The sequence below is a fragment of the Phascolarctos cinereus genome, unplaced genomic scaffold (assembly GCF_003287225.1).
Source record: "Phascolarctos cinereus isolate Bilbo 61053 unplaced genomic scaffold, phaCin_HiC Scaffold_1;HRSCAF=81, whole genome shotgun sequence".
Taxonomy (NCBI): domain Eukaryota; kingdom Metazoa; phylum Chordata; class Mammalia; order Diprotodontia; family Phascolarctidae; genus Phascolarctos; species Phascolarctos cinereus.
Window position 1 is genome coordinate 48,877,718 of NW_027555514.1, and position 27,623 is coordinate 48,905,340.

The following is a 27,623-nucleotide window of genomic DNA, read 5'->3' on the forward strand; positions in this document are numbered from 1 at the left end:
AGTGAAAATACCCAGAGTTTGGTGATAGAGTGGAATATGTGCTGGAGATACAAAAAAGGGCCAAAAAATCCAATGCATTCTACACCACATTTCTCTATTTCCTTCCTGCGCACTTACTGTTGAGCTCCTGAAGGACCTGGCTTTTGACCTCACCATGATACTGAAACTACTTTCTTGGAGGTCACTAGTGACATCCTCCCAACTTCCATATCCAATCACCATCTCCCAGTCTTCGTTCCCCTTAACCTCTTCTTGCATTTGAAACTACACATCACTCCCTCCTTGAAACTCCTTCTTTCCTTGGCTTTTGTGACACTGAACCATCTCTTCTTGCCATGCTGAGAATTATTTCTTTGTATCTTTTGAAAGCTTTCTCTTATTTTTCTACCTCCTAAAAGGTATCATTCCCATGTATTCTGCTCTTAACCTTCTTTTCTCTTCTTGCTCTATAATTCCTTGGTAAATATATCCATGTTCACAGCTGCTCACTCTATGTGAATGACCTCCAAAGTTGCTGGAATGGCTTGGACTGGATCTGATTAAGCTCTATCTCCATCACCCCTTAGTCGCTTGAACCTAGTAAATTTTTTTTGAATGAAAGCATCCAGGACTAGATTTGGTAGATGCAAAGAAACAATGGTTACTCTTTGTCTTGTAATCTTGGAATCACTTTGGACTTTCTCTACCATGCCCTGGCCCTGTTACTTTTGTTTTTCCCTCTCCCTTGGTCTCTGCATTCTCACAGTCACTACCCTAGCTTAGGCCTTCATTACTTTTCCGTTGTACTGCTGCAGTAGCCTCATAACTCATCTCTGCGGGGAGATCTGGGAATTTTAGTGGACTGCAAGATCCATATAAGTCAGCACTGCGAATTGGCATCCAAAGAAAGCTAACGCCATCTTGGGTTGCATGGAGGGAGATCAAGCTTCTGAGGTCAGGGGGAGGATAGTCTCACTGTACTTTGCCCTTTTCAGACCTCACCTGGAACACAGTGTCCACTTCTGAGCCCCAAAGTTTAAGAAGAATATTGGTAAGATGGAGACTCTCCAAAAGAGATCAACTAAGATGGTGAAGGGCTTTGAGTCTAGGTGATACGAGGATCAGTTGAAAAAGCTAGGCATGTGTGGGCTGGTGAAGATGAGACTCAGAGCAGAGATGAGAGCTGCTTTCAAGCAGCTTGTTCCATTTGGCAGAACCAAGAACCAGGGGTGTCATACTTGCAAAGAGGAAAATTCGTCTTGATGTCAGGAAAGATTTCCTAACAATGAGAGCTATCTAGAAGTAGAAGGGACTGCTAAGATCATGGAGACTGCACTGCTACCTGTTAACTATGTTACAGCAGGGATTCCTTTTCCCCTGTGGGTTGGACTAGATGGCACCTGAGGTCATTTCCATCTCTCAGATTCTGTGATTCATTTCTCCATGCTTTTCCACCTACATGTTTTTATTCTGATTGCTCATTCCATAGAATGAATGCCTCTCCTGTTAGCTGGCTGGTCCAGTTCCTACCCATCCTTCAGGACCCAGGGGAGATGCCACTTCCTCTTTCTCCTTGTAGCTTTCTCTGATCCTTCCAATGGAATTGATCTGTTCCACACCCAAACCCATATTACACTTCCTTTCTCTCTTTCTTTTTCTATGTATTCTTTTATCCCCTAAGTTCCCATAGGTTCAAATCCCATCTCTGTATAGACGATTTTTCCAAATCAAATCTCTGGAATCTAGACATTTTCACTGGCTGCTCCCATGTCTGGAATGCTCTTTCTCATGTCCAATTCCTGGCTTCCTTCAAGTCCCAGCTAAAATCCCACCTTCTACAGGGAGCCTTTCTTAGCCCCCTTAATTCCAGTGCCTTTCCTCAAGTGGTAACTTCCAATTTATCCTGTATGCAGCTTCCATATCATCTCCCTCATTAGACTGTGAGTTCCTTGAAAGCAGTTTTTTTAACTATCTTTGTATCACCAACATTTAGAGTACTTACCAAATGCCTATATCCAGCCCTATTCTTTCCCCTGAATTTCACTATCTCATTGCCAATGGCTTACTCCCTAATGGATCTCTCCACCTTGAACTCATTAAAGTTTCCTTTAAATTCACTCTTCATTCAAATTTCTCTGATTATTTTTTAATTCTAAAATTTATTTTAATTTATGGAAAATAAGCATTTTCATAACATAGTATAATAAAAATGTTTGCACATGAAACTGCAAATATACTATGTACAAATTGATATTCCTTTTAAATATACCATAGTTATTATATTATCATCATCCTTTGAGCCACCCAGGATCAGTTTTAGAGGCTTCTTCAGCCCTTCCCTATCCCTCATACCCCATCAGCTACCATCTTGTGGATCCTACCCTGAAACCATCTATCACATCCAACTTCTTCTCTCTACTCACATGGTCACAACACATTTCAAGCCCTCATCACTTTTCACCAGAACAGAAGCCAGAGCTTCCTAGTTGTTCATCCTACTGCTACCACCTTCTCTCTACTCCATCTTCTCTAAAGCTGTCAAAATAATCTTTAGTACTACTAACCTGTTTAAGAATCTCCACTGGTCCTTTATTGATGATAATATAACATACAAAATTCTCACTAGCATTTTGACCCCATTTACTATCCCAGATATTTCACATTACTCCATTTTATGCACTCTGCTCCCATGAAACTAGCCTAGTAGCTGGACCCTGAACTTAATATCTTTGTGCTTTTGCACAGACTACCATGCCTGCCTGGAATGTCCTTCTCTAAATTTCAGTTACAGGTGAATGAAAAGAAAAATGTAATTCTTTTCTCATCCAAATTCACAGATACACAGAAATCTATCCATGGATACCCCTCCCCCACTCCCCAAGATGGGATCTGTGGACACTGTTAAGAACTCCTGCTCTAGACTGAGTTTTTTTTTTAATGCAGGCTTATATATTATTCATCTTTGAATCCCCCAGTTCCTTACATAGTAGGCTCATATCAAATACTTTTAAAATGAAGCTGAATCCTATCTCCTGCCTGAGGGACTTCACCAGACCTTGGAAAGAAAGCACCTTTGGCTCTCAACCTGGCTTCACACTCTACCCAACATCAAACCGTGTCTGTCTGATATAAGTGGGTTTCTTACGGGAAGTGCTGTATGCTGAGAAAGCAGTGATGGATACTTGGACCCCCAATGGGTGGGTTAAAGTAATCCAGGTTCACTTGTCACTCTCTCTATATATCACAGGGCCTTAATATGATTCAGATGCAATGCTATCATAATTCTAAGCACTTTTGTTGTGCAGGGGAGGTAGAGAAGCAATATTTTTGATACCTTATGCTCTTCAGTGATCCTCAAATGATCTGACATCCTGTAGGTGACTGCCCCACTTACAAGTAAGGCCCAGACATAGTCTTAGACAGCAACATAGCATAAGTGGATACAGCACAGAATATGGAGTCAGCAAGACCTGAATTCAAATCTTGCCTCAGAAACCTGCTTGCTGTTTGACCCTGGGCAAGTCACTTAATTTGTGTCATCCTCACTTTCATCATCTGTAAAATGGGAATGATAAAAATAATAGCACCTACCCCAAAGGGCTATTGTGAGCATCAAAGGACATAGTACGCATGAGATGCTTTCCAAATTATAAAGCTCTGTATAAATGCTAGATATTCTTATTATTACTAGACATCTCCATTGGTCAGTCTAGATCTTCTTGTTTGATTATCTTATTACTAATGGTATACGTTTCCATGATAGCTAAGGAGGTATGATGGATAGAGACAGGCAGATAAATAGACATAACTAGACAGACAGACACAGACATAGATAGACAGACACAGATAGACATAGAGTAATTTTTAAGTGCTGTATGTGCTAGCCAGTCCAAGTATGCAAACAAATGAAAAAATTCTTGCCCTCAAGGAGGTTACATTCTAATGAAGAAGATAATACGCAAAAGGGTACTAGAAAGCAGGGAGTAAAGCAGGGTGTGGAGAAGAGCACTTCATTGGAGATTCTAAGGAGACAATGGCTAATTTCATGGATGCCTAAGCTAGAGAAAGCAAAAAAAAAAAACAAAAAACAAAAAACCTCACCAAAAACAGCTGGGAAGTTGGAGGTGGAATTTAGATTTCTGGAGATGGCTAGCTAGGAGGACCATGGTGAGAAGCTATAGTAATAGCGGGTCACAACCAAGTATGCCCTGACTAACTGGTTTACAGCATCATTACCATTACCATCATATATACAGTCAATCTGCAGAACCTTTATAATCATAAGAGCGCTAAGAGTTGATACACATAGATTCCCCACAACAACCCTGGAAAGTTACTATAACTCCCCCTCCTCCTCCCGAGTCCCTCCCACTCTAAAAATAAGAAAACTGAGGTTCAGAGTTCAGTGACTCTCCTATGGGTTGCAAAGCTAGTAGAGTCAGAGTTGGAACTTGAACTCTCATAACCTTGCAAGCCCAATCTTCTTTCCACTAAATACTGATGCTTTACATTGATCCCCTGGCCTTAGGTTCATTAGGAATGTGGCCTCACTTATCAATTGAACTAACCAAGTGGACAGTCCAATACTGATTTATGATTCATCCTGTGCGCACAGAATCTGAGCTGTCAAAAATTTGTGCCCCAATATGAAACTGTCACCTCGCTACACTGATTACTTGACCATTTTGAAGTTATAGAGAGGAAAACGCATCAATGATACAAATAATTATTTCTGTAGAAATGTAAGAAGAAACCTCCAGGCCCTGAAATAAAGTAAAACTGTTACTTTGAAGCAAATAGAATTTTAACAAAAATGGTCAACAATAAAGAATATTGCACAGAGTGGAAAAGGCGACAGACAGCTGCCTTTGAAGATTAGGCTCTCAACTCAACTGCTCCCCCTAGTGACAATAAGAGTTTTGTTCCTAGCACGTTTTTTAACCCACTTGCCATTGATCACATCTTCAAGTAGCGCACAGAATTAATTGACTCATCCTGCTACTACCCAGCAAATTAAAATTCTCTTCCATTTTGCTACATATTAATACATAAGAAAATTCGAGTCCCAGAAGAGAACAAAAAGGCAGAGTGAAAACAGCAGTTTTCATGAAAAGGAACTAAACGTTTCCAAGGGAAGAGATTTCTGAATGAAAATTTAATGGAACTCTACAGATGCGCCAACACCCAAAATGTAGGAAAAAACAACCAAAATAAATATGCAGTGAAATCCATGGCTTCCTCTACACATGCTATTTTGAATTTATTACATTGTGCACTGTACTTATCCAGGGGTGCCTTCTTAAAATATATTTTGGAGGTTAAAAATGGATCAAGATAAGAATACTTCAAACAGAGTTCATGAAGCCAGAGTTTGGATACAACCCAAAATATTCTAGATTAAAGTCTATGACTTTGCCAATAAATCCAACTATATGGAGTGGGGTGGGGGAAGAGCATGTGAGTTATTTTTTTTTTAACTCTTCCTTGCATTTCCATCGATTCAGTCAATCAGTTCCCCTGCCTTTCTCATTTAATTTATACAACAGGGGAGGCTTGAGCTTGAAGGAACCTCATCGAGCACTCACTCACTTTAAACATGAGGAAACCGAGTCCCACTGGTACATGGCTCATAATAGTAAGAGCTCAGAGTGGAACCAAATTCTTATGACTCTGAGCCCTGTCCTTCTTCACTGCACTGAAGCTGCCTCTCTTAAAACTATGAATTTCCACAGAACTCCTTTTACATTAATCCAAATGCCAGGAAACCCCAGTTGTTTCCAACTTTAAAGAATGAACAGACTACATTTTACCACTGGGGCAAATAGGGAAAGAAACTCAACAACTTTTAAGAGCAATTCCCATAGGAACATTCATTCTCTAATAAATTGTACTTTATCTACTGTGAAAACTAACTCTATTTCCATCCTCAGTTTGCTGTGGGTTTTTGCTGTCTGTTTTCCGGTCTTCACTTTACAATGTCTAAATTTCTGCAGTTTTTCAGCTGTTAAAAGAATTCCAAAACAAGCAAGCGTCTTCCTGGAACTTTACCCTTAACTTTGCTGGAGAGCACATTAAGGCCTCTGCTCCAGTCATAATAATAAAAGATCTTTTTAGTGGTCTAAATTCTTGGTTCATTGCACATACATGCCAATGTTAGACAACTATAAATAGGAAGATCTGGGAGAAAAACAGGGGGAGTCTTTATAGCCCCACTGAAATACAACAGGGTTTTTTTTTTTCCAAAGATGAAAATGATTCACATTTTTATGAAATTAGGGTTTGTTCCTTGTGGCCCCTTAAGCAGAGCCAGTAGTGATGGTGCATTGCCAATGTAAGAGAACAAAGAAGCCTATATTCTTTATTAATATATATCTTCTATGCTGAGTTCTACAATTAAGATTGCATCCTCATAATGGCCTTTAGAGTTGGGGGAATCTGTGGGATCTTTTGAAGACTTTCCCCCCACCTCTGCTTTGTCACCCCAGAATCTTAAAACACCTTTCAAAGGGACAAATTATGCCCATGGTTACATGTACAAATGAAGTCAGTGGGGGATTGCGTGTTACCTAGGGCAGGCTTTGCCCCAAAATAAATTGGGTTACTTATTATATCTAGTTGAGTAGCCTCAGGTGCCATTTTTTCAAAAAAAGCCTTTTGGGCACCATTCTACTCAGTCAGCTCAATATGTCTGACATTCTCAAGCCTTCTAGATTTTTCCACTAGCTCTATAAAGCAACTCAGAATAATTTTTTTTTAAAATAATGCTATATCTTAGTTTCAAACAACTATTTTCTCATTATATTAGACCATGCTTTCAAACTCAATTCATACTCCCAATGAAGCTACTCCAAGATGCAAGGTTTGCTATGCTTGCAAATTAGTTCTTGCAAATTAGTTCCCCTAATTTTGAATCTATTACAACTGTCTCTCTGGACGGTTCATCTTTGAAGTGGATGAGAACTAACCAGTTCCCACAATTTAGTCATTGTACTGTGGATGTGCAAATTAGCCAGCACTAGGTAAATGCATCACTTGTTTTACAAATGCAGTTTTTAATGGTATAGCTATTTTGCATCTAGATACCATTCTGGGATGTTATAGATGATGAAATTGACATGGCTATTTCGAGTTCACCAAGTCATTTAGCAGAGGAAGCAGTAATATAATTAGTATTACTTCATTCTTATGCCCCCTTTTCTAAATTGAGTTTGAATTGACTAGAGGCTATCTTTCCATGCTGACAACTGAGTATGTTGTATAAAAGTAGCAAAAAGTAATAATCCTCACTGACGACTGTATTTCTTAGAATTTGATCTTGGAGGAAGTAAAAAGTAAGACCACTAGGTATATGCCAATTAATATGGTGGAAACTCAGAGTCATGCAAAACTAAAAACTTCATTAATCCAGGTCATGTGTGTAATTAAAATATATATATATATATATATATATATATATATATATATATATATATATATATATGCATATTCATTTAAGAACCCAAATGTGTTTAGAAAACTATATTTCAAAAAACTTTCTCAATGTCAAGTTACATATAGCCATAGCCAAGGCAATCTTAACAGTCTCCACTGAAAATCACAGCTTACTGTTGTGGGCAGAGTGCTGGAATATGGTGCAAATACTGCTTCAGAAATTTACTGATTGTGTAACAACAACAACAGACATAAGCAAATTACTTAAACAGTCCGAGCTCAGACATTCTGCCTTCTCTGAAGTTCATTTCTTTCACTCATCAGTTCTTCCTAGAACCTCCATTTTAAGGAAAGTACCCAGGGTAGCGGTAGAGATCCTTGGAGAGACTGACTTCTGACTCTCCAGAACACCTCCAGTCCCTTCCCATTAGAAGATAAGTTTCTAGAGAGCAGGACTTATCTTTCTTTCTGCTCATTATTTTTATTCCCAGAACTTAGCACAAATATTTATAAAATGCTTGTAGATTTGAGCCTCAGTTTTCTCATCTACAAAATGGGGACAGTAGTATCTGCAAAACCTACCTTGCAGGTCTTTTGTGAGACTCAAATGAGGTAACGTATATGACAAACTTTAAAGTGATGTGTGAATGTCAGTGATTGTTACTATGCTTATAGTGAAAACGAAATATCCTTATGACCCAATTACCAATGATTCAAGGGTCTGAGTAACCAGTTGCCTTCATCATCATGGTACTTCACATCACAAACTGGTCAGTTCCATTTGAGAACAGGCATGTCTACTGAATCAACCTATGTAATGAATACATGTAATATACAACATTAATAATAATAACACAATTAACCTGTGTAAATCACTTTGAAAACCTTAAAGTGCTATATATTTTTATTATTACCATCATCATCAGTTTAAGTGTAACATCTTATTGAGATAAATGACTAGTCCTTTGTTAATGGAAAACAGTGTCATTATTTCAGAAGCGATGTCTCAAAAGAAATTCTAGTTCCTTATTTTTGTTCAAATCCTGTTATGAAATGCTCCTATTGTCCATAGAAATAAAGCTACCTCGATGAGTCTCTGATATCCAGTGTCTCATGGACCAAATTGGACACCCATATCATGAGAAGCACCTAGTCACAGGATTGTAGAGAGCTAGGAGGGATCTCCGAGGACATCTGGTCTAATCCTTTCATTGTGTAGATGCGGAAAATGAGCCTCAATGAAATTAAGTGACTTGGCCAAGGTTTGGATTGGAGCAGGATTGGAACCCAGGTCTTCTCATTCTAAAGCCAGATGGTTGTTGCTGTTTGTTTTTTGTTCTCCAAGAAGACCAATGACATCAGGATGCTGACGTCTTGACTTACAAATGAATTGGATTTGAATGAGGCAGGGCTGTGCAAAGTCAAGAGCTGCCCACCCCGCCATTTTACGGAAGCATGAGGCAGGGTGGCATACTAGATAGAACACTTAATATGGAGTTAGGAAGATCTAGGTTCAAATTTCACGTCTAATGCTTAGCAGCCACTTGACCGTGTACAAGTCACTTAGCCTCAGGCACTTTTCTAAATTATAAGTTACAGATGGGTTGCAATCTGTGCTTGTGGAGGGAGTTCTCAAGCCAAGGAAATCAAAAGTCCTAGATAATAATGGCAACAACTTATAAGCAGCATGTCTTCATTTCCTGTTTGTTCTTTGTTAATGAAATGACTTGCTTTGCAAATTGTCAAAGAATCTACAGCTGGAGGGACCTTAGAGACTGCCCAGTCCCACCTTTTTGTGTTTAAAATAAGGAGCTGAGGTCCAGAGAAATTTGATGGCTGGCCCAGGTTACACACTTCTTGTAAAAATGAACTGGAGACATCTCAGGAAAAGACCACAGAATAGGTCAGAATAATAATAATTTTAAAAAGCAACAATGGAGGTCTGTTTTAATTCTCTCTTTATTTGAAGGATGAAGAAAAGTCAGCCTGTGCCTTTCTAACACCAGCTGAAGTGGCCAGAAGGTAATCCAGAGATACAGGCAAAAATTAAAAAGAAAAACCAAAAAATCAATGGGCACAGCTTCCTGTTCCTCACCTCGGGTCCTCTCCTCTAACCATGGTCACATTAGGGATGAGGACACTGCACTTTGGATATAGGAGGCAAGCGAATCAATTAGTTTCAAGACATGTATCCCTGAAGGACAATATACACACAAAGTGCCTGTGGAATGGGCTAGGGACTATGAGGCCCGCCCCAGGAGTCTGGCTTCCCCTTCCTCTCTGTGAACATCTCTAGATTTCTTCCTCTCTATAATAACCAGTCATTTTTCACAACACAATCTCAGCATTACTTCAAAAATGGCTCATGAGGTTAAAAATACACCAGCAAAAAACATTCTCAGAACTGGGGATCACAGCATAGAATGGTTAAAACTTGATAACATTCCTTCTTGCACCAATATTCCTAAAGGAATGCATATGACCTTTTTTTAAATTAAAAAAAACTACTTGATTTATATATTCTATATCACGCTAAAACATTAATTAGGATAGGATAAACAAGAAAAAAAAGTCTAACTCAGTGCAATGAGGAATTTTTTTTCTAAATGTGAGTTCAGACAGAATAACTTCTTATATTTCACCAACATATAAAGGCATGTGATGATAAAACTCTTTTAAATAATTAAAATAATTCCATGAGAATTCCCTAAAAAAAAATCCCTTAAAACTACACTCACTAATACTACAGATGAGATTTAAACTATTTAAACTAAATAAGTTGAATGAAACAACTAAAGTTGTTTTCTTGCATTTCATTTTCCAGGTGATAGGGTCCAAGTAATCAGATTCATCATCATAATAAGCCACTATACATAGGAGATTCTCCCAAGTGACTCTGCTTTGAAAAGTATTATAATTTCTTTAATCAAATCCATTGGGTTTCCTGATTTTGCTTGAAATGTGATTCTTTAAAAAATTATTTGAAAGAGAATGCCAGCAATTTAATAAGGATTTCTTAACATCTATTTAATACTATCAAACATTTCTCATTACGTTGACAACTTGTTTTTTAAGTTTAAAAAGATATCTGAGTAACTTTTTATGTGGTGATACTTCTTGGTGTAATCGATTTTTAAACTTATAACAAACTAAAATTCTACAGTGGAATACAGGCATTTAAAGAGTGACAAATTATAGCATATGCTTCAAATCACTTGAGTAGAGAGAGATCTTTCTGGTAAGTTGTAAGACTGTGTTGGATATCAAATATTATATCATTCATCCATTATATCAAAATGTTTAGGCTGGTCAGTAGCACTCAGTATTATACTCTAGTAATGATGTTTCCCCTGACACAAAAGCCTTTTTTGGAACCCAGTAAACCTTCAGAATACCAAGCATTGACAAATTTGGGATGTGTACTCCAGGAAAAAACTGATATCATATAACAAAAATAATGACAAGGTATGCAAAGTTAGCTCTGGCCCAGAAATTTAACCAAGAGAAAAGATTCAACAAAATTAAAGAAAGAACAAGGAACAATCATTTTAAAGACTTACTTATTCCATGCTTGTCTAAGGTTTTTAGAGCTGTACAAGGTAAAGCGTTCTGAAAAAGAAAGAAAGAAAAATACCAAATTACCTTTATTGCAAATCTAAATGACACAAACCTGTTCAAGAAAAAAAACTGATTTTAAAAGCAGTTGGTTTAATGAACGATGATGGAGGCAACATTTATACCAGATGTTCTGCTCTCACTTCCGAATGAAACCTTAAAGGGATAAATAAAAAGAAAAGAATAATAAAAGATTCTTTAATTGGGAGCATTATTTTTTCCAGTCTACGTTAAATTATTCTATAAGCTGAGCTTTCAGATTCATCATTTTTCACCTTGATAAATAACATGAAGGGAATAAAAACCCAACAAAACTACTGTGTGCGTGTGTGTGTGTGTGTGTGTGTGTGTGTGTGTGTGTGTGTGTGTGTATATATCCCTCAAGACAAATTTACAAATATTGTATGTGATGACTGTTGTGCCCCATGAAACATGTGTGGGAATGGGCCTATAAAGGCCATCCCAGAGAGTGTGTGTTGAGCTGCCAAGGCAAACTCCAGGCATTTGTAGCTCAGTTCTAAAGGAATTGGCACTTTGAAATGAATAAGCACTCCTTTCATTGGCTATAGAACAGAAAAAGCTGATGACTCGGTGGACCTTTAAAAAGCAGCAAACCAGCCTTCAGAATTCCTGTGTCAAAATTATCTGAGGCTCTCTTATGAGAGGCAGGGGAAGGGACTGGTCTCACATGATACCTAAGGGCATATGGAGGATGAGGGACACATGCTGTCTGTGTGAGCCTGAGTCTGGAACTCAAAGTCCTATCTGCCTTTTCAGCTTTCTTTTGTGTTTCTTTCCCTAGTATGGGAGACCCAACAGGAAGATTTCGTGTCTTCTCAATGAAGGGAGAGAGGATGCAGGGAGGAAGGGAACTTAAAAATGTAAGATAAAAAATTAAAAATTAACAACCACAACAAAAGGGCATCTAGCTATTTCCAGTCAACATTTTACATGTATCCCCATTGGGTGTCATGGGATATCTGGCCATCCATACCTCCTTCTTGCCCACCCCACCCACATCTTGCCCTGGGAAGAGTAAACAAATCAGTACTGCTCTCTCTTCTGGGAAGGTCATAATAATGAACTGCAGTAGAGCTTACCTCACCATACTGAAACTCTCCAGACAACAACTCCTTTCCTTGGCCACCACTCACCTATATGTATTGTCTCCCTATTAGAACATAAGCTCCCTGTTGGCAGAGAGATTTTACTTTTGTCTCTGAATCCATAACACTTGGCTCTTAGTAAGTACTTAACAAATGTCCATCCATCCATCCATCCATCCATCCATCCATCCATGCAATCATCATACTGATTGTCTATGTTGATGTTTGCTTTCAAGAGTCAGTTCTGGGAAGGCAAGGACCATTTTATTTACATTGCTTTGTATTAAACTGTGCCAAGCATAACACACTCAAAATATATCTACCATGACGTTGAATCAAGTTTACAAACTATGATCAGCACTTAAATAGTCAATTCTTTTATCCAGTATGGTTGGGAGATATAGACCTTAGCCAAAAGAGGAATTTTCCAATTTGGAATTTAGTGTACTTATCAAAAAATAAAATGAGAGGTAGTCATGATGCAATGAATTGAGACCTGGCTTTGGAATATAAGGTAGTCTTCTACTCACATCTCATTTCTGATATATACTAGTTATGGTGCTCATGGGTTCTCATTGTGGCCACTTAACCCTTCCATGCTCCAGGCAAATTTTTAAGACTTGTAGAAGAGTTACCCATTTCTATTGGTCAGGGGTGTTTCCTCTTTGAGAGTTTCTCTCGCCAAAATAATCACAGGTCTTTTAAGAAACAATCATGAAAGTTATATAAAAGTTTGCAAACCTTTTCATCTCAGGATCTCTTTACACTATTAAAAATTATTAAAGATTCCCCAAAGCTTCTTTTTCTGTGGCTTATATTTTTGATATCTGCCATATTAAAAATTAAAATTTATAAGCTTTTAAAATTTATTAATTCATTAAAAGTAACAATAAATCCATTATATTGACATACATAATATTTTAACGGAAAATAGCTATATTTTCTGAAACAAAAAACAGTGAGAAGAGTGGCATTATTTTACATATTTTTGCAAAACTTTTTAATGTCTGGCTTAATAAGAAAGCTTAATAGAATAGGGGTTCTCATATGTTTCCACATTTAGTTTGTCATGATATGCTGTTTTGGTTGAAGTATGTAAAGAAAATCCAGGTTTATACAAATACGTATGTATGTGGAAAAGGGAAAAGTATTTTAATGGGTCAATAATATCTTAGTATCATTATAAAAATAATTTTGACCCCAAGAACATCTAAGGGACCACCAGGGTTCTGTGGGCCACACTTTGAGAAGGGAGCTTTATGTCATCTTTGATGACTCAAGGGACGTGACCTTCTAAAGGAGTCTTCCTAATCCTACCTATTGTTGGAGTTTCCCTCAAAAGAATTTTGTTTGTATATATTTATCTATATGGAAGTTGCAGAATGTAAGTTCCTTGAATAAAAATGTACAGTGCCCAGCACAAGTTTAAGCACTTAACAAATCTGGTTTAATGGAATCTTTGGGGTCTTTATGAAAATCAGTGATTACTGGATTGAAGAAGAACTGGATAGTGGTGTCTAGCAAACTAAATGCTGGCCAGCCTAGTTTCCTGATCACTGGGGTGTGTGATGAGGTAAACTCTAATTGAATGAGTTGCTGGACAACTTAGTTTACATTTCAGGCTAACATTAAAGGTGTTTTCTAGTTTTAATGGATAATTGAAAAGGATAGTAGACATGGGAAAAGGAAAATTTAACTTTTCAAAACTCTCCACTGTCATAATCTAAAACTAACTGGTATTAAACAGCAGGAAATATTAGAAAAATTAATTATATCATATCCCTGTACAACAAAGTTGATTCATTTAAAAAAAAAACTTAGTACTCTTCACAAAGCAACCTCTGTAATTTGTAATGGCTTTCCAAGTAACAAGAATCTCATTAAAGATAACACAAGTTAATATCATTTAGCACTTACAAAGTAACTTGGTTCCTCATTTCTAACAATCATTTGCCACACATTAGAATCAGTTCTAAGAAAGCTCTCAAACTTTGCAGTCTACCACACTAACTGCAAAAGGCTTTTGCTCTTCAGCAATCTTTTTCTTTCAAGTATCAATAGCTAACAAGGCAGTTTTAGATGTGAACAAAAGAGCTAGAGAGACAGCATGAAGAAAGGGAAAGAGTGATGGATGGGGAATGGAAGGATCTAGGTCTAAACCCTAGCTCCATCCCTTGTGACCTGTGTAATATTGAGCAGGGAATTTAACCTATATGACCCTCAGTTTCCTCACTTGTAAAGTGAGGGAGCTGGCGTAGATGACCTCTAATGTCTCTCTATGATCCTATGAGCTAAGCTTACAATTGAAGTTAATATTAAATATAAAACTATTAAAAGAGAAGAATTAACTATCACAATCAAATTCACAAAATCACAGAATTTGACAGCAATCAGGGACCTTCTATTTGATAGGAATTTTTGAAAGGAATTTCCACAATAACATCATGAACAGAGGGTCACCCAGACTCTGCTTAAAGACCCCTGAGGAAGTCTTTCTTGCTTTTCAGAGTGGTTGGAGCACTTCTGAGCTCCACTAATAGTACACCAACAATGTGCCTGTCTTTCCACAGCCTCTCCAGCATCAACCATTCTCACCTTTAGTCAAGAATGAGGGCAAAGCTTAGAATTGTTATGACTTGTTCTCTTATCGATTTAGAGCAACTGTACACCAGCTGTACAGGCTGTCGTCTGCTTTTTCAGAATTCTGTGTTTGTATCCTTTGACCATTTATTAATTAGGCCGCTATTTATTATGTACAAAGCACTGTAGGAGTCCCTCAAGATGGAAAGGTCATTTTTGACTCAGGGGATCTGGAAAAGTTCCACAGAGGAAGTGGTATTTGACCTGAGGTTTGAACGGTAGAATTTCTAGAGAAAGATAAGGGTATAGAGACCATCCCTTAAAAGGAAGGTAGGAGAAACTGAGCCATAGTCCCCAAAAGGGAAAGAGTAGGCTTCAGCAGAGAAGTAAACAGATAGGGAGAGCAAATTGATTTCATGTGTGTGTATTCATACACACATACACACACACACACACACACATATCTTTCCTCAACCAAGACTCAAAGAGTTACCATTAACTTTCCAAAGAGCAAGAACCTGGGAAACTGGGTTGTTTGTGCCTACCATAGTGTGTACTCTCAAATACTAAGGAAATGATTATGCAGGTAGGTGGCATAGTGGATAGGGCGGTAGGCCTGGAATTAGGAAGACCTGAGTTCAAATCCTTCCTCAGACACTTACTAGTTGTGTAATCTGGGACAAATCACTTAATCTCTTGAAGCCTCAATTTTCTCATCTGTCAAATGGGGAAAATAATAACACCTACTTCAAAGGAGTATTGTGAGGATCAAATGAGATAGCACACACACATATATATATATAGCACTTTGCAAGACTCAAAGTGATATATTGATGCTGATTATTATTATTATTATTATTATTATTACTTCAAGTATTTGTAGAATATCTCCTATCCTGCTTGGTTTGGATATGAAGAGTACACACTTAAACCATGTTTGGTTTCTATTTATTTGCTTTTTTGAGAACTAGAGATGTTCTTAAGTGAAATGATGTCACAATGTCAATATTGGATGTTTTTCATTAAGCAGATACCTGCCCAAGAAGAGTTTTCGTCCTGTTGCTCTCACATTAGCGTAAGAATGTTTTTCTATTGCTCTCCTGGAGTAGGTTTACTATAACACTTAGAATTTTAATAACGACATTCCCTTTCCAATTATGGCTAAGTTAGAAGTTTAAAATTGTGTTCTCAGAAAGCACTGGCTCACTTGGAGCATAGTGGAGAAATGCAATTAATTTAAACCTTCAGGGGCACATTCACCTTCCTCCCTTCTGCTAGGATGGCTGCGGCAGATGCCCATATCACAGCGGGAGATGAAGAGCATCCGCAACAGCAGAGGAGAAATAACTTTCTGCAACAAAATATGGTGATGGAGAAAAGCCTGCTAATCCTAAATTCTACATTCCCAGGGTCACATACCTTTGTTCACTTGAAAATTCCTAAGGAACAGCCTTTAACACTAGCTGGGAGGGTTGGACTGGCTGGGAAAGAGGAAGAAAGACCCAGTATAAAGCAGACTTTCACCCACAGGAAAACAATCCTGAAAGTAGAATTTTATCCCTTAGCTGGTAGTCAGGATATAGTATATGATTCTCAACTGTGTTCATATTCATGTGCTTTTTTAAAAATTATAGAAACATAGAGATTTTCTGTTTTAAACTAGTTAGGCACTTTATAAGGAAATTATGAATGGAAAAGCAAACATGGAAATAAACAAATGAGAGATTCTAATAATTATCATTATTCTAATAATATTATAAAATTCTAAGAATAATAATCTCCTAATAATTTGGGGAAGGACAATGGGCTTGGGGGAATCAATATTTCCTTACAAGGTTAAGACTCCTGCATCTTTTTTAGATTTGGAGCTGAGGATATTGAAGAACTCAACATACAAAAAGCTATCCTTGAAGTGAAAGAACATTTAAAATACTTGATTTATTTTATATATGAATTTCTCTGAAGCTCTAACAATCATCAAAGCAGTGGGTATTAAAGGTCATGTAGTCTAACCACCTTGCTTTGCAGATAGGAGAACTGAGGTCCCAGTAAGTTAATGAAATTGCTCAGGTTAAACCTAAGTTATATGTCACCTTCCCCCCACCGCAGTCCTATGTGCAGCTGTCCTTGATCAGCAATGACTTTCTCCTTTGGACATCACTCAGAATTTTGTACGTCTCTACTATGTTTATCCTATAATATTGTGTATTGTAATTTTCTCTTGTATGTGTGAACATGACCAATGTGGAAAGATGTTTTACATGATTGCACATATATAAACTATATAAAATTGCCTACTGTATCATGGAGGGGGGAAGGGAAGGAAGGAGGTAGGAAATGTATAATTCAAAATAATTTTAAACTAATGTTAAAATTTGTCTTTATATGTAATTAGAAAAAATAAAATACTAGGTTGTTTTTTTTTTTAAAAGATGTGTATGTGGAGGGATAGGGCTGATGTCTAAATATATGAATACGGCTTATGGGTGGCATAGATATATATGAGCTAAAGTCTAACCCACTTTCACAGAGAACAGGAGGAGAGCCATACCTGCCTACCAGGTCACTAGCTGGGAAGAAGAGCAGGCCAAGTCCAGGACTTCTAAGGATGGATAGTTCTTCTTCAGCTTCCAATGGGGGAATCAGACTAGAATCACATCGATCTAGAACCCCTTACATCTCTGATCTATAGGGGTATGACAGGGCAAACAAAATCCACTTCCCTGATTACTCTTCAAGAAGAAAGCAGACCTTAGGTTACTTTCAACAGCTCATCCTTTCCTCACCAAAGACTAGTTATATAAAAGGCCATCATATATAATGAATTGTAAGTGAATCTATTTATCTAAGCAGAACAGCAAACAGAAATCAGAAAAATCCTATAGGTTATTATACAGCAGACTGAATAAGGTCTTCATCAGTGAATGAGATAAGATCTCAAATCAGACCAGGACAGAGAGAATGACCTCATCCAAAGGAGTTCCTCTCAAGAGTCCTTAGAACTGCAAACTCAGGAGGTCAAAGAACATAATGGGGCCAATGTCTGTGGTTGAGAGGGTTCCAGTCTACCATTCAAAGTCCTTCTTGACTGCCTCCTAAAAGGTCTTCTTTTGGTCTGGGACCAACTCCAGTACCTCCCTCACGGCAGCCTCTCTATCAGCATTGTCTTAAACAATGAAGAGTCTTGACTTTCTCTAAATATCTAGCAGTACACAGTGGTGTAAGGGCTATCTCTCCACAAAAATGCCCCAGGCTTGAGTAGGAGTTGGGTCACCCAGCATTATTTCCCCATCATTCTTTAGCTCCTTGAGGCCAGAGCCTATGATTTATCACCCTATGCTTAAACCGTTATACTGCAGTAAGGGCTTAACATATGTTTACTCATTGAAAGGAAAAAAAAAGCCTAATCAAATTCCCTCATTTTGTTGTTCAGTCTTATCTGACTCTTTCTGAGCTCATTTGGAGTTTTCTTGGAAAAGAAAGTGGAGTGATTTGTCATTTCCTTCTCCAGCTAATTTTACAGATGAGGAAATTGAGGCAAACGGTTAGGTGACTTGCCCAGATCAGTTGTTGTCCTTTGTGCTCAAAGAGGATAAAAATGACATCACCACATTGGGGTCTAGGTACAGTGTGTCTGGCTGTGGCTGATCAGACCAGTGTGAGCTTGGAATGTTCTACCACAGGTTGGGCACAAAGAGTCCACATGAACATCTGCAGTGGAGATGTCTGTAAATTTGCAGCTCACATTTCTTTTGAGCTACTTCAGTTCTGCTTCACTCGCAGAGCATAGAGCATTCTTTGATGTAGGCATGCCATGCTGGACAGTCATTTACCAGCATCTCCCATGTCTCACAATTGAATCCAAAGTTTTTCAGCGATACCTTGAGAGTGTCCTTGTATCACTTCTTGTGACCTCCATGTGAGGACTTGCCTTGAGTGAGTTCTCTGTAAAACAGTCTTTTAGACAAACATATGTTTTGGCATTTGAACAATGTGGCTAACCCATCTGAATTGTGTTCTCTGCAGCAGAGTTTGAATGCTTGGCAGTTCAGCTCAAGAAAGAACTTCAACGTCTGGTACCTTAATTTGCCAGGTAACCTTCAGAATCTTTCTATGACAATTCAAATGGAAGTGATTCAGTTTCCTGGCATGGGGCTGGTATACTGTTCAGGTTTCATAGGCATGCAACAACAGTAACAGTTGATATGGTATTTGCTGACCAACAACTCGAAGAGAAATGTCAGGAGCAGAAGAGAAGTCTGTATACAGTGTTCAATCTGACTAAGGCCTATTATACTGTCACTTGTGGACAATTCTGGCAAAATTTGGTTGCCCAGAGAAGTTTGTCATTATTGTACATAAATTTCATGATAGCACACTTGCAGAGTTCTGGTTAACGGATGATGCCCTCATGCTTTTCCAATCGCCAATGGAGTGAAGCAAGGTTGTATGCTTGGTCCCATGCTTTTTAGCATGATGTTTTCAGCTATGTTGTCAGATGACTTCAATGAGAACCAAAATAGCATCAAGGTCAGGTACTGCATTGATGGTAAATTATTTAACTTGAAAAGGCTACAAGCCCAGACTAAAATGAAGGGAGAGTTGGTGTGCAACCTTTTGTTAGCAGATAATGGTGCCTTTTAATAAATGCATATATTGTGACAATATGAAAGTATAGAATAGAAATGTTTAAGCATTCAGTTGTAGCAGCACTAAACATCCTGCTGTCTGAAAGATTAAGGATGGCTTTTTTCAAATATGGAAGATTATTTTTAGCCCTCAGTAAATGAAAGTATGTTTTATTTCACAGAGGTATGATTTTTACTTCCTCCCATGTCAGTCTAGGGAACCAATCTCAGTTAATATTTTTATTGACACTTCTGATCAACGTCAAAGGCTTGATTTAACACAATGACATTTGGCCTTTGGAAACGAAATATAACAGAAGGAAAATGTATGTGTTTATCAACTCTATGTGAACTGAGAGGGTTAGATCAGAAAGTTTTGAAGGTTCATTCCAGCTAAATCTATGATCCTGGGATTATCCTATAAACTATTCTATATTGTGACATTCTGCTTTCCTAACATTACAGACAAGTGTCTCTTTTTTAAAGATCCATGACTCTCCCTAACCCCTCCTAAAAACCATAGAGCAGCTAGAAGGTCTCTCAGTGGACACCCAGTCCAACTTTTTAAGGTTCACACAGTATTTTATATTTCATATAATATTTTGTTGATCCTTTCAGCTACCCTGCAAGGCAGGTTCTCTTATTATCCCCTTTTTACAGATAAGGAGATGGAGGCTCACAATGTAGTGAATTGCCTGAAGTCACACATCTAGTAAATGTCCAAGGAAGGATTTGAATTCAGGTTTTCCTACACCAGGTCTAGAGCTCTATCCATGATGCAGCCCAGCTGCTTAACACTATCCCTTTATATCATTTTGCTCCAGAATTAACTGGAGAAACTGATGCATGGAACAAACAGCCTTGCCCTAATTTGTTATATACAAACTCTGATGTCTGAAGCTAACTCACAAAAACCCCCCTGATTCCATATTAATATTCTCTCCTGAGAAAAATATCAATCGCATTTCCTCTTATGAGTTTACCTATGATTAGTTAGATTTACCATTGCATATAATAGCATGTGTTTGCACTTGCACATACACATACATACTTGTTCTCTGTCATAATGATCTCTACTGCAAACATTATTATTTTACTGATAAAGAGGCATTTTCTGACAGTCTTGCATCAAGGGCAGGTTCAAGCTGAAGAAAATTTCAGCAGAATTCACAAGTGAGCTTATTAGCAGACAGCTGAATATACATCTGGTCTGCCATGAGAATTTTGGGGAAAAAATAAACATTGCATCTAAACTAGTGAAAAAGGAAGAGGTTTTTTTCCCTTTTTTCCCCTTCTCCCAAGTATGTTTTTTGGTCCATGATAACAGCATAGTTATAAAGCATCCTAAGGTTTGCATAACACCCTTCTCAAAACAATCCTATGCAAGGGTAGTGCAAATGTTATTATTTGCATTTTAGAGACCACTGTACACCTAAATCTATCATCCTGGGATAGTCCTATAAAGTATTATATATTACTGGACTATATTGTTATACTGTTTCTTTAATTATTTTGTTATTTTTTAGACAATTGGGGTTAAGTGATTTGCCCAGGGTTACACAGCTAGTAAGTGTCAAGTGTTCGGGTACATTATTATACTGTTAAACAAACTAGTTGCTGTAGTCATGCTCCTTCTTGAACTTCAGGATAATTATTTATATTGGATTTATTTTCTATTTCTCCTGCATATAATTATTATTTTTGTTACTGTTGATTAGTTGCGTCTGACTTTCACATACATGTCATCTGTTCCATTAGAATGCAAGTTTCATGAAAACAGTTTCACTTTTGCCTTTGAATCTGCAGGACCTAATATTACTTATAATTTTGCTATTGCACAAATGGATGCTTACTGCTCCAAATCTTTAGAAACCAATTCAAGTGGGCAGAACTAAACCACCAACAAAAATATCAACTTAGTAAGAAGTCCACAAATGAAGAAGGCACTAAATTCTTCTTTCCTTTCTTCAGAAAATGATAGTTAATCATTTGCTAAAAGCAAAAATGCTTCTTGTACTTAAGAGTCAGTGCATGGGAACTATATGATACTCGAAATGGTTTTGCATGAAAATTATCCTAATACACGGTTTTAAAATAATTATCTAAGAGCATAAGGCTCTCCAAAATGAACATCCTAAATAAATTTCACAAGGCAATGTTCTACAAGTTTTCAAAAGAAATCACTGTTGGTTTTTTTTTTTCTCCCTCCAAATTTCTTGCTTTTTTCATGGGCTTATAAAGCATTCCTTTAAAAATGAATTCTAGAATTCCATCAGGAATTGGAGTTAGAGGCAGGGATGTGTGTGTGTGTGTGTGTGTGTGTGTGTGTGTGTGTGTGTGCGTGTGTGTGTGTGTGTGTAAGACAGAGAGAGAGAGAGAGAGAGAGAGAGAGAAATAGATAGACAGACAGAGACAAAGACACAGACAGGTACAGATAGGCAGAGACAGAGCTAGGGAGAAAGGAAAAACAATTTCCAGCAACCATATGAATAACTTTAAAAAAAAACTATCATTGATTTTGAGTATTACATTCAAATTCTTCTCATGATCAGTAAATAATGTCATCAACTGGTATAGCATTAGAGTAGGCCCTCTAGTGAATATAAAAGGGAAATTGTTTTAAAAAAGGAGGTACAGTAAAAATAGGTATAGTAAAAAAAAATCAATTAAAAATCTTAGTAAAGTATGAGAGGGGCTAGGAGGTGGTCTTTGAATATAACATATAAAACAAACATAAATAAATATATATTTGCATGTGTGTGTATATATGTATGTATGTATATAGGGGGCTATGCCTTTCCAACTGATGCCAGAGAGATTTCATATCATCTGAAACATTTATATTATTTTCCATAATTTGTATAATTCAATAAAAAGAACAACTTAATCATTTGTCATCATAATCATAATCGCCAGAAAACCTTTGTTATCTATAATGAATTTGTGGGCAAGGGGCGGGAGGAGGGCCCCCCAAGAGGCTCCTACAACCTGCTCCTGTTAGCTCATTAGTACAATGAGTTAGTTTGTCAGACTAGCTAATTTTCACTTTGGAAATCAGAGAAAGCCTGAGCAGGATAGAGGGAGTGGAGAAGAAGAGGTCACCATGGCAGTAATGAACAGGGGTAAAGCCAGTGTATGGAGGCACTACCTCAAGAGGGAAGGCACAAATGAGCTACGCCAGTGGACATAGGGAAGGAAGCAAGGACTCTAGGCCTGCCCATTTGTACCTCTTTGTACAGGTGCAGACTCCTCCTTTTGTTCTGATTAAATGAGTGACAGTGTATATTTTTTAAAGAGTCTTGTGTAGGTCAGCAATATGTTTCTTGTTGGTGACCTTGTTGCTCTATAGAAGAAACAGCCAATCTGCTCTACTGGCCCCTGCTCTGGACTAGGTCCTTTTCCCTGGGAAGTCCCTGGCATTTGAGAGCATTAAATAAGATTTTGTTTTTCCTTTAGGAGCACTACATGATCAGGGATTAGGTTAATATTAAATCCATCGTAAAAATGACCAACAGCAGGTCATAAAACAAGGCTGTAATACATTACAACTTCATTTTAAAGTCGTAAAATTATTTGGAATCTCAGAAAATGGGCATGCTGACTAACTGTACACCAATTATGTTTTATATGCATTAGCATTAGGAGACCAAAGTACTCAAACGTACCTACCAAACACATTAAAAGGTAGTACTCCGCCGTATCGTAAATTTCATTTCCAATGAAATTGGCATCTATAATATAAATCTTAATTATTTAGCTTCTTATAACTTAAGAATATATTTGGGGGAGATGGCAGGTTATTTTGACCTCACACCAATAGATTATTCAGGGAAGGGTCAATAAACGTTATCTAGCTAAGAGGCTTTGGGGCAATGGTGGACCCCAGATACCCTTGTCTGGACCAAGCATACAGCAGGTGCTTTGCACTGGAGGCCTTATGAATATGAAGCTTTAAGCTGAAGGTCAATGTTCGTTTGCATAATTACTGGTATAATTTACATAATTGTGTAAATTATGCAGCCATATCTTGAGCCTCAACCCCATTATCTTTCAAGATCATAAAGATTTTTGAAAAGATGGACAAAGAAAATGCTAAAGTGATAGAGAACAGTGGAAAGGGGAAGGAAGAGAGGGGAGGGGAAAGGAAGGGAGAGGAAAAGGAAGGAGAGGAGAAGAAAGAGAGGAGGAGAGAAGAAAGGAGGAAAGAAGGAAAGGAGAAGAGAGGAGAAGAAAAGAGGGGAGGGTAAAAGAGGGAATATGAGAGAGGGGGGGAGGGAAAGACTAGGCAGTGCCCAGGAGGAAGCTCATCCTTCTGTGTTCCATTGGCATTGATTGGTATTAGTGTGTCATAGACATGATAGTTTCCATCCCTACCCCCCCCCCATTCCCTGCAGGAAGGTAGTGACCCCATCGTTCTGCTTTCTGGGGGAAACATTCACCCACTAAGTACAACAAACCCTTCTTCTATTGATTTTTCATAGGTTCTTTAAATAGTTGGGAGCTTCAGAACAGAAAAGATGGAGGCCATAAACAGTTGCCTAAAAGGCCATTTGAAGCAGGTAAGGGCAACATAGCAAATAGAGTACAGGCCTGGGATCAGGAAGATCTGAGTTCAAATCTGCCTTCAAACACTGACTAGATCAGAGGTTCCCAAAGTGGGCAATACTGCCTGCTAGGGAGCACTGGAATAATGGGGGAGGGGCGGTAGTAGCCTCGGGTGTAATTGAGGGGCATTGAATAAAAATAAGGGAACGGTGGGAGCATGAGGAAAGAAGAGAAGATGAGAAAATTTAAAAAAATCTTTCATACATGTTTCATCTATTGTGTCACACAGTTAAAGGCATAGTGATTATGTTATTGTCCAAATAATCACACAAAATACAAGTTGTAACCGATCAGTGGTCAAGTCTGCAAACGGGTCTTAACATGCAAAGTGTTGGCAGGTGAGCATTTCTTGCATTGTCAGGAAGTCCAGCATGCACTGGCAGGAATATGTGTGTGTGTAATAACTTGTTTACAATATGATGCTATACAGTTACATGGTACAATACTGCATCATCAGAATTTCAATGCAGGAAAACCCCACAAATTTATAATAAATTATTAAATTTAAGATGCATTTTTTTTAAGGCAATTGAGGTTAAATGACTTGCCCAGGATCACACAGCTAGTAAGTGTCAAGTGTTTGGTCTGAGGTCAGATTTGAACTCAGGCCCTCCTGACTTCAGGGCTGGTGCTCTATCCACTGCACCACCTGCTGCCCCAAGATACGTTATTTTTTTTAAAAATATTTTATGTTTTTTTTGAAATGACACAAATTTTAAAAAAATGTTAAAGGGTTAAAGAAAGTAGATTTCTGGGGTGGGGGGGACTGAGTATTTTTTTAAGGGGTGGTAGGCCAAATAAGTTTGGGAATCTTTGGACTAAAAGAATGACCCTGGGTAAGTCACTTAATTTCTGTTTGCCTCAGTTTCCTCAACTATAAAATGGGGATAATAATCGTGCCTACCTTCCAAGGTTGTTATGAGTATCAAATGAGATCATATTTGTAAAGTTCTTAGCATAGAGCCTGACACATAGTAGGTGTTATATAAATGCTGCTGCTACTACTGCTATTTCAAGTCTGACAGCCATGTTGTGCCTGGCGCATATAAATGCTGCTTCTGTTGCTGCTACTACTACCACTACTATAACTCTGAGAGCCACATCTTAGACAAGCAGCTTAATCCTTTTGGGGGTTTAAACAGGGTAGTAATAAAAATAAATAATAAATAATAAAAAATTTTACATATGTTTTTACATAAGCTTTACATACATAAAGCACATTACATGTCATTGGTTCCTCACAACCCTATGAAGTAGGTGTTATTATTATCTCCATTTTACTGAGGAGCAACCTGAAAGAGGTTGAATGATTTGCCCAGGATCCTACAGCTAGTAAGTGTCTGAATCAGGATTTGAACTCAGGTCTTCTTGACCACAACTATCCACTATGCCAACACACTGTCTCAGGCGGGCACAGGTGAGACTTCTGGTTTTAACCTGACCATTTTTGGGGGGTGGACATAAGTGGAGATAGGAACAATGACCCTGATTAGCACACAGGTGTCGTGTCAGGCATCAGACCCCCTCTGCAACCTTAGGAACTCCATAGGAATAAAATACTAAGGAGCATAAAGGGAATGAAAAATAAATAACAGTAAGCCATAGCTAGCCCTACCACTCACAGAGAAGACACATTTTTATTTATTGTGTGCTACGCTATCCTAGACTGACAAGGTTTTTGCACATGTATACATACACAAAGATATTTCTTACAAATGTGTGTGTTGTTTTATATAATCTCAGAGGTTTCCTGAAGATGGCACTGGAGCTGAGCCTTGGAACCCTTCGAAGACAAATAGTGTCCCCTGTCACCTTTGCCTCAGATGCCAAGAGGTAGAGGTGAGGGAGGAGAGCATTTCAGACATCATGGATATGCAAAGACATGGAGGCTGGAAATGGAATGTGTTGTGTAAGAAACAGAAAGCATGGTGGCACCATAGCATGCATGGTGGGGAGTAATGTACAAGATTGGAAAGGTAGGAAAGGGCCAGGTTATAGCCCAGAGTGGGTCTCCAGAAGACCCCACTTCTCTGGAATTTTACCCCTTTCCCTTGGGCTCAAGACAGTCTGCATGTTCCCATTTCTAAGGAATGCAGTAAAGCGAGATCCTCCTTGCATTATGTAGGTTTAGCAACTCTACTGTCAAGACCTGAAATTCAGATATCGTCTTTGTTATGAAGATGTCTATAGGTGTTAGCTCCTGGCCCATCAAACTCTCTTGAAGATATCTCCAGCAACACACCTTTTTCTGTTTATCTTTTTCTATTTTTGAAAGAGATTTCACTTTTGCTAAAAGGAAGAGTCATTGACTAGTTTAAATAGCCTCTGTGAGTTTACTTTCTATTATAACCAGGACAATTACTTGTGAGGTACTTTGCTCTCTAGCTCATGAAATCATCTTGTTTGGGGTAATAAATTATACACTTCTTTTCCCAACATTTGCAGCAGCTTTCAACAAAGTTAAGCAGCTAGGTGGCTCAGTAGAGAGAGTACAGGACCAAGAATGCAAATCCTGCTTCTTACACTTATTAATTATGTGACTCTGGACAAGTTACTTACCCTCTGTTTGATTCAGTTTCCCCCTCTATAAAATGGGGATTATAACAGCACCTGCCTCCCAGGGTTGTTATAAGGATCAAGTAAGTTGACATACACCAACCTTAAATTGCTATATAAATGCTAGCTATTATTATTATTATTATTATTATTATTATTTATTATTATTATTATTATTATTATTATTTATTATTATTTTACTATAGGTATTTCACCCTAACTTGCATTCCTTTTCACAGTCTTCTGTTTTATCAATCAATAGCTGATGACTGTCACTCATTTTAAAGGCATTTTGGCAAAAACAAACAAACCCCCACAACTTCAAAGACCATTTTGGTGACTACCAGATGCAGAGCACCATGGTAAGTTTGGGGAGAGAGAACAGTGATTAAATAAAATAATGTGGTTACTGCCTTCATGGACTTTCTAATCCATAAGGGAGATGTGCAACATATACAAGAAAGTCAAAGCGGGAGGAATAAACTCCAGGTATTTTAGTGATAAATCAAATGCTTTATGTATGGTATATGAAAAGCGTCATTTACAAAACCATACATATGCTCTATAGTCTCTGGGACTGTATGTTTATACCCATATGCCTATGGATTTTGCAGATCCTGGTACTTTAGATTCTTGAAGATGCCTCAACAGCAGACCTTGTTCTTTATTCATATATATATATAATACGACAATACATGTGCATACGTATTTTAACATGATATAGGTTTATATACATAACCACAACATGAATATCTACAATTCTTTTTTGGAGGGCCGGGGGAGGTGGATCTCAGATCTGTGATTTCCCTGAGGCAGGGTGAGAGAGTCCCTTCTACCACTGGAACGGCCAAGTTAAAAACAAATTTTCTACAACTTCTCCAGTAATCATTCAGCAGCTCCAGAGAGATCACAGGACTACAGCTGGGACTTCAGGAACCATCTAACCCAATTCATCCTCAAAAGGGTTCCTTCCTGTAACATACCAGACAAGGAATACATCTGTCTAAGATACTATATATAGGCTTCTTAGCACCCAGGGCTCTGAAAAGTTCTGTAACATGCAGCCCACAGTGACAAAATCAGTATGGGTTTAGAGGTGAGATTTGAACTCAGGTCTCCTGGA

General features: G+C 38.0%; 1 protein-coding gene across 1 annotated transcript in view; it reads right to left on the reverse strand.

Moving 5' to 3' along the window:
* The window catches only part of CDK14 (cyclin dependent kinase 14), a 654,255-nt gene that overhangs the window by 148,282 nt on the left and 478,350 nt on the right, over nt 1-27,623 (reverse strand). Inside the window, 1 exon segment of the mRNA XM_020987443.2 lies at nt 10,971-11,019. Within this exon segment, the coding sequence (XP_020843102.1) occupies nt 10,971-11,019 (49 nt within the window).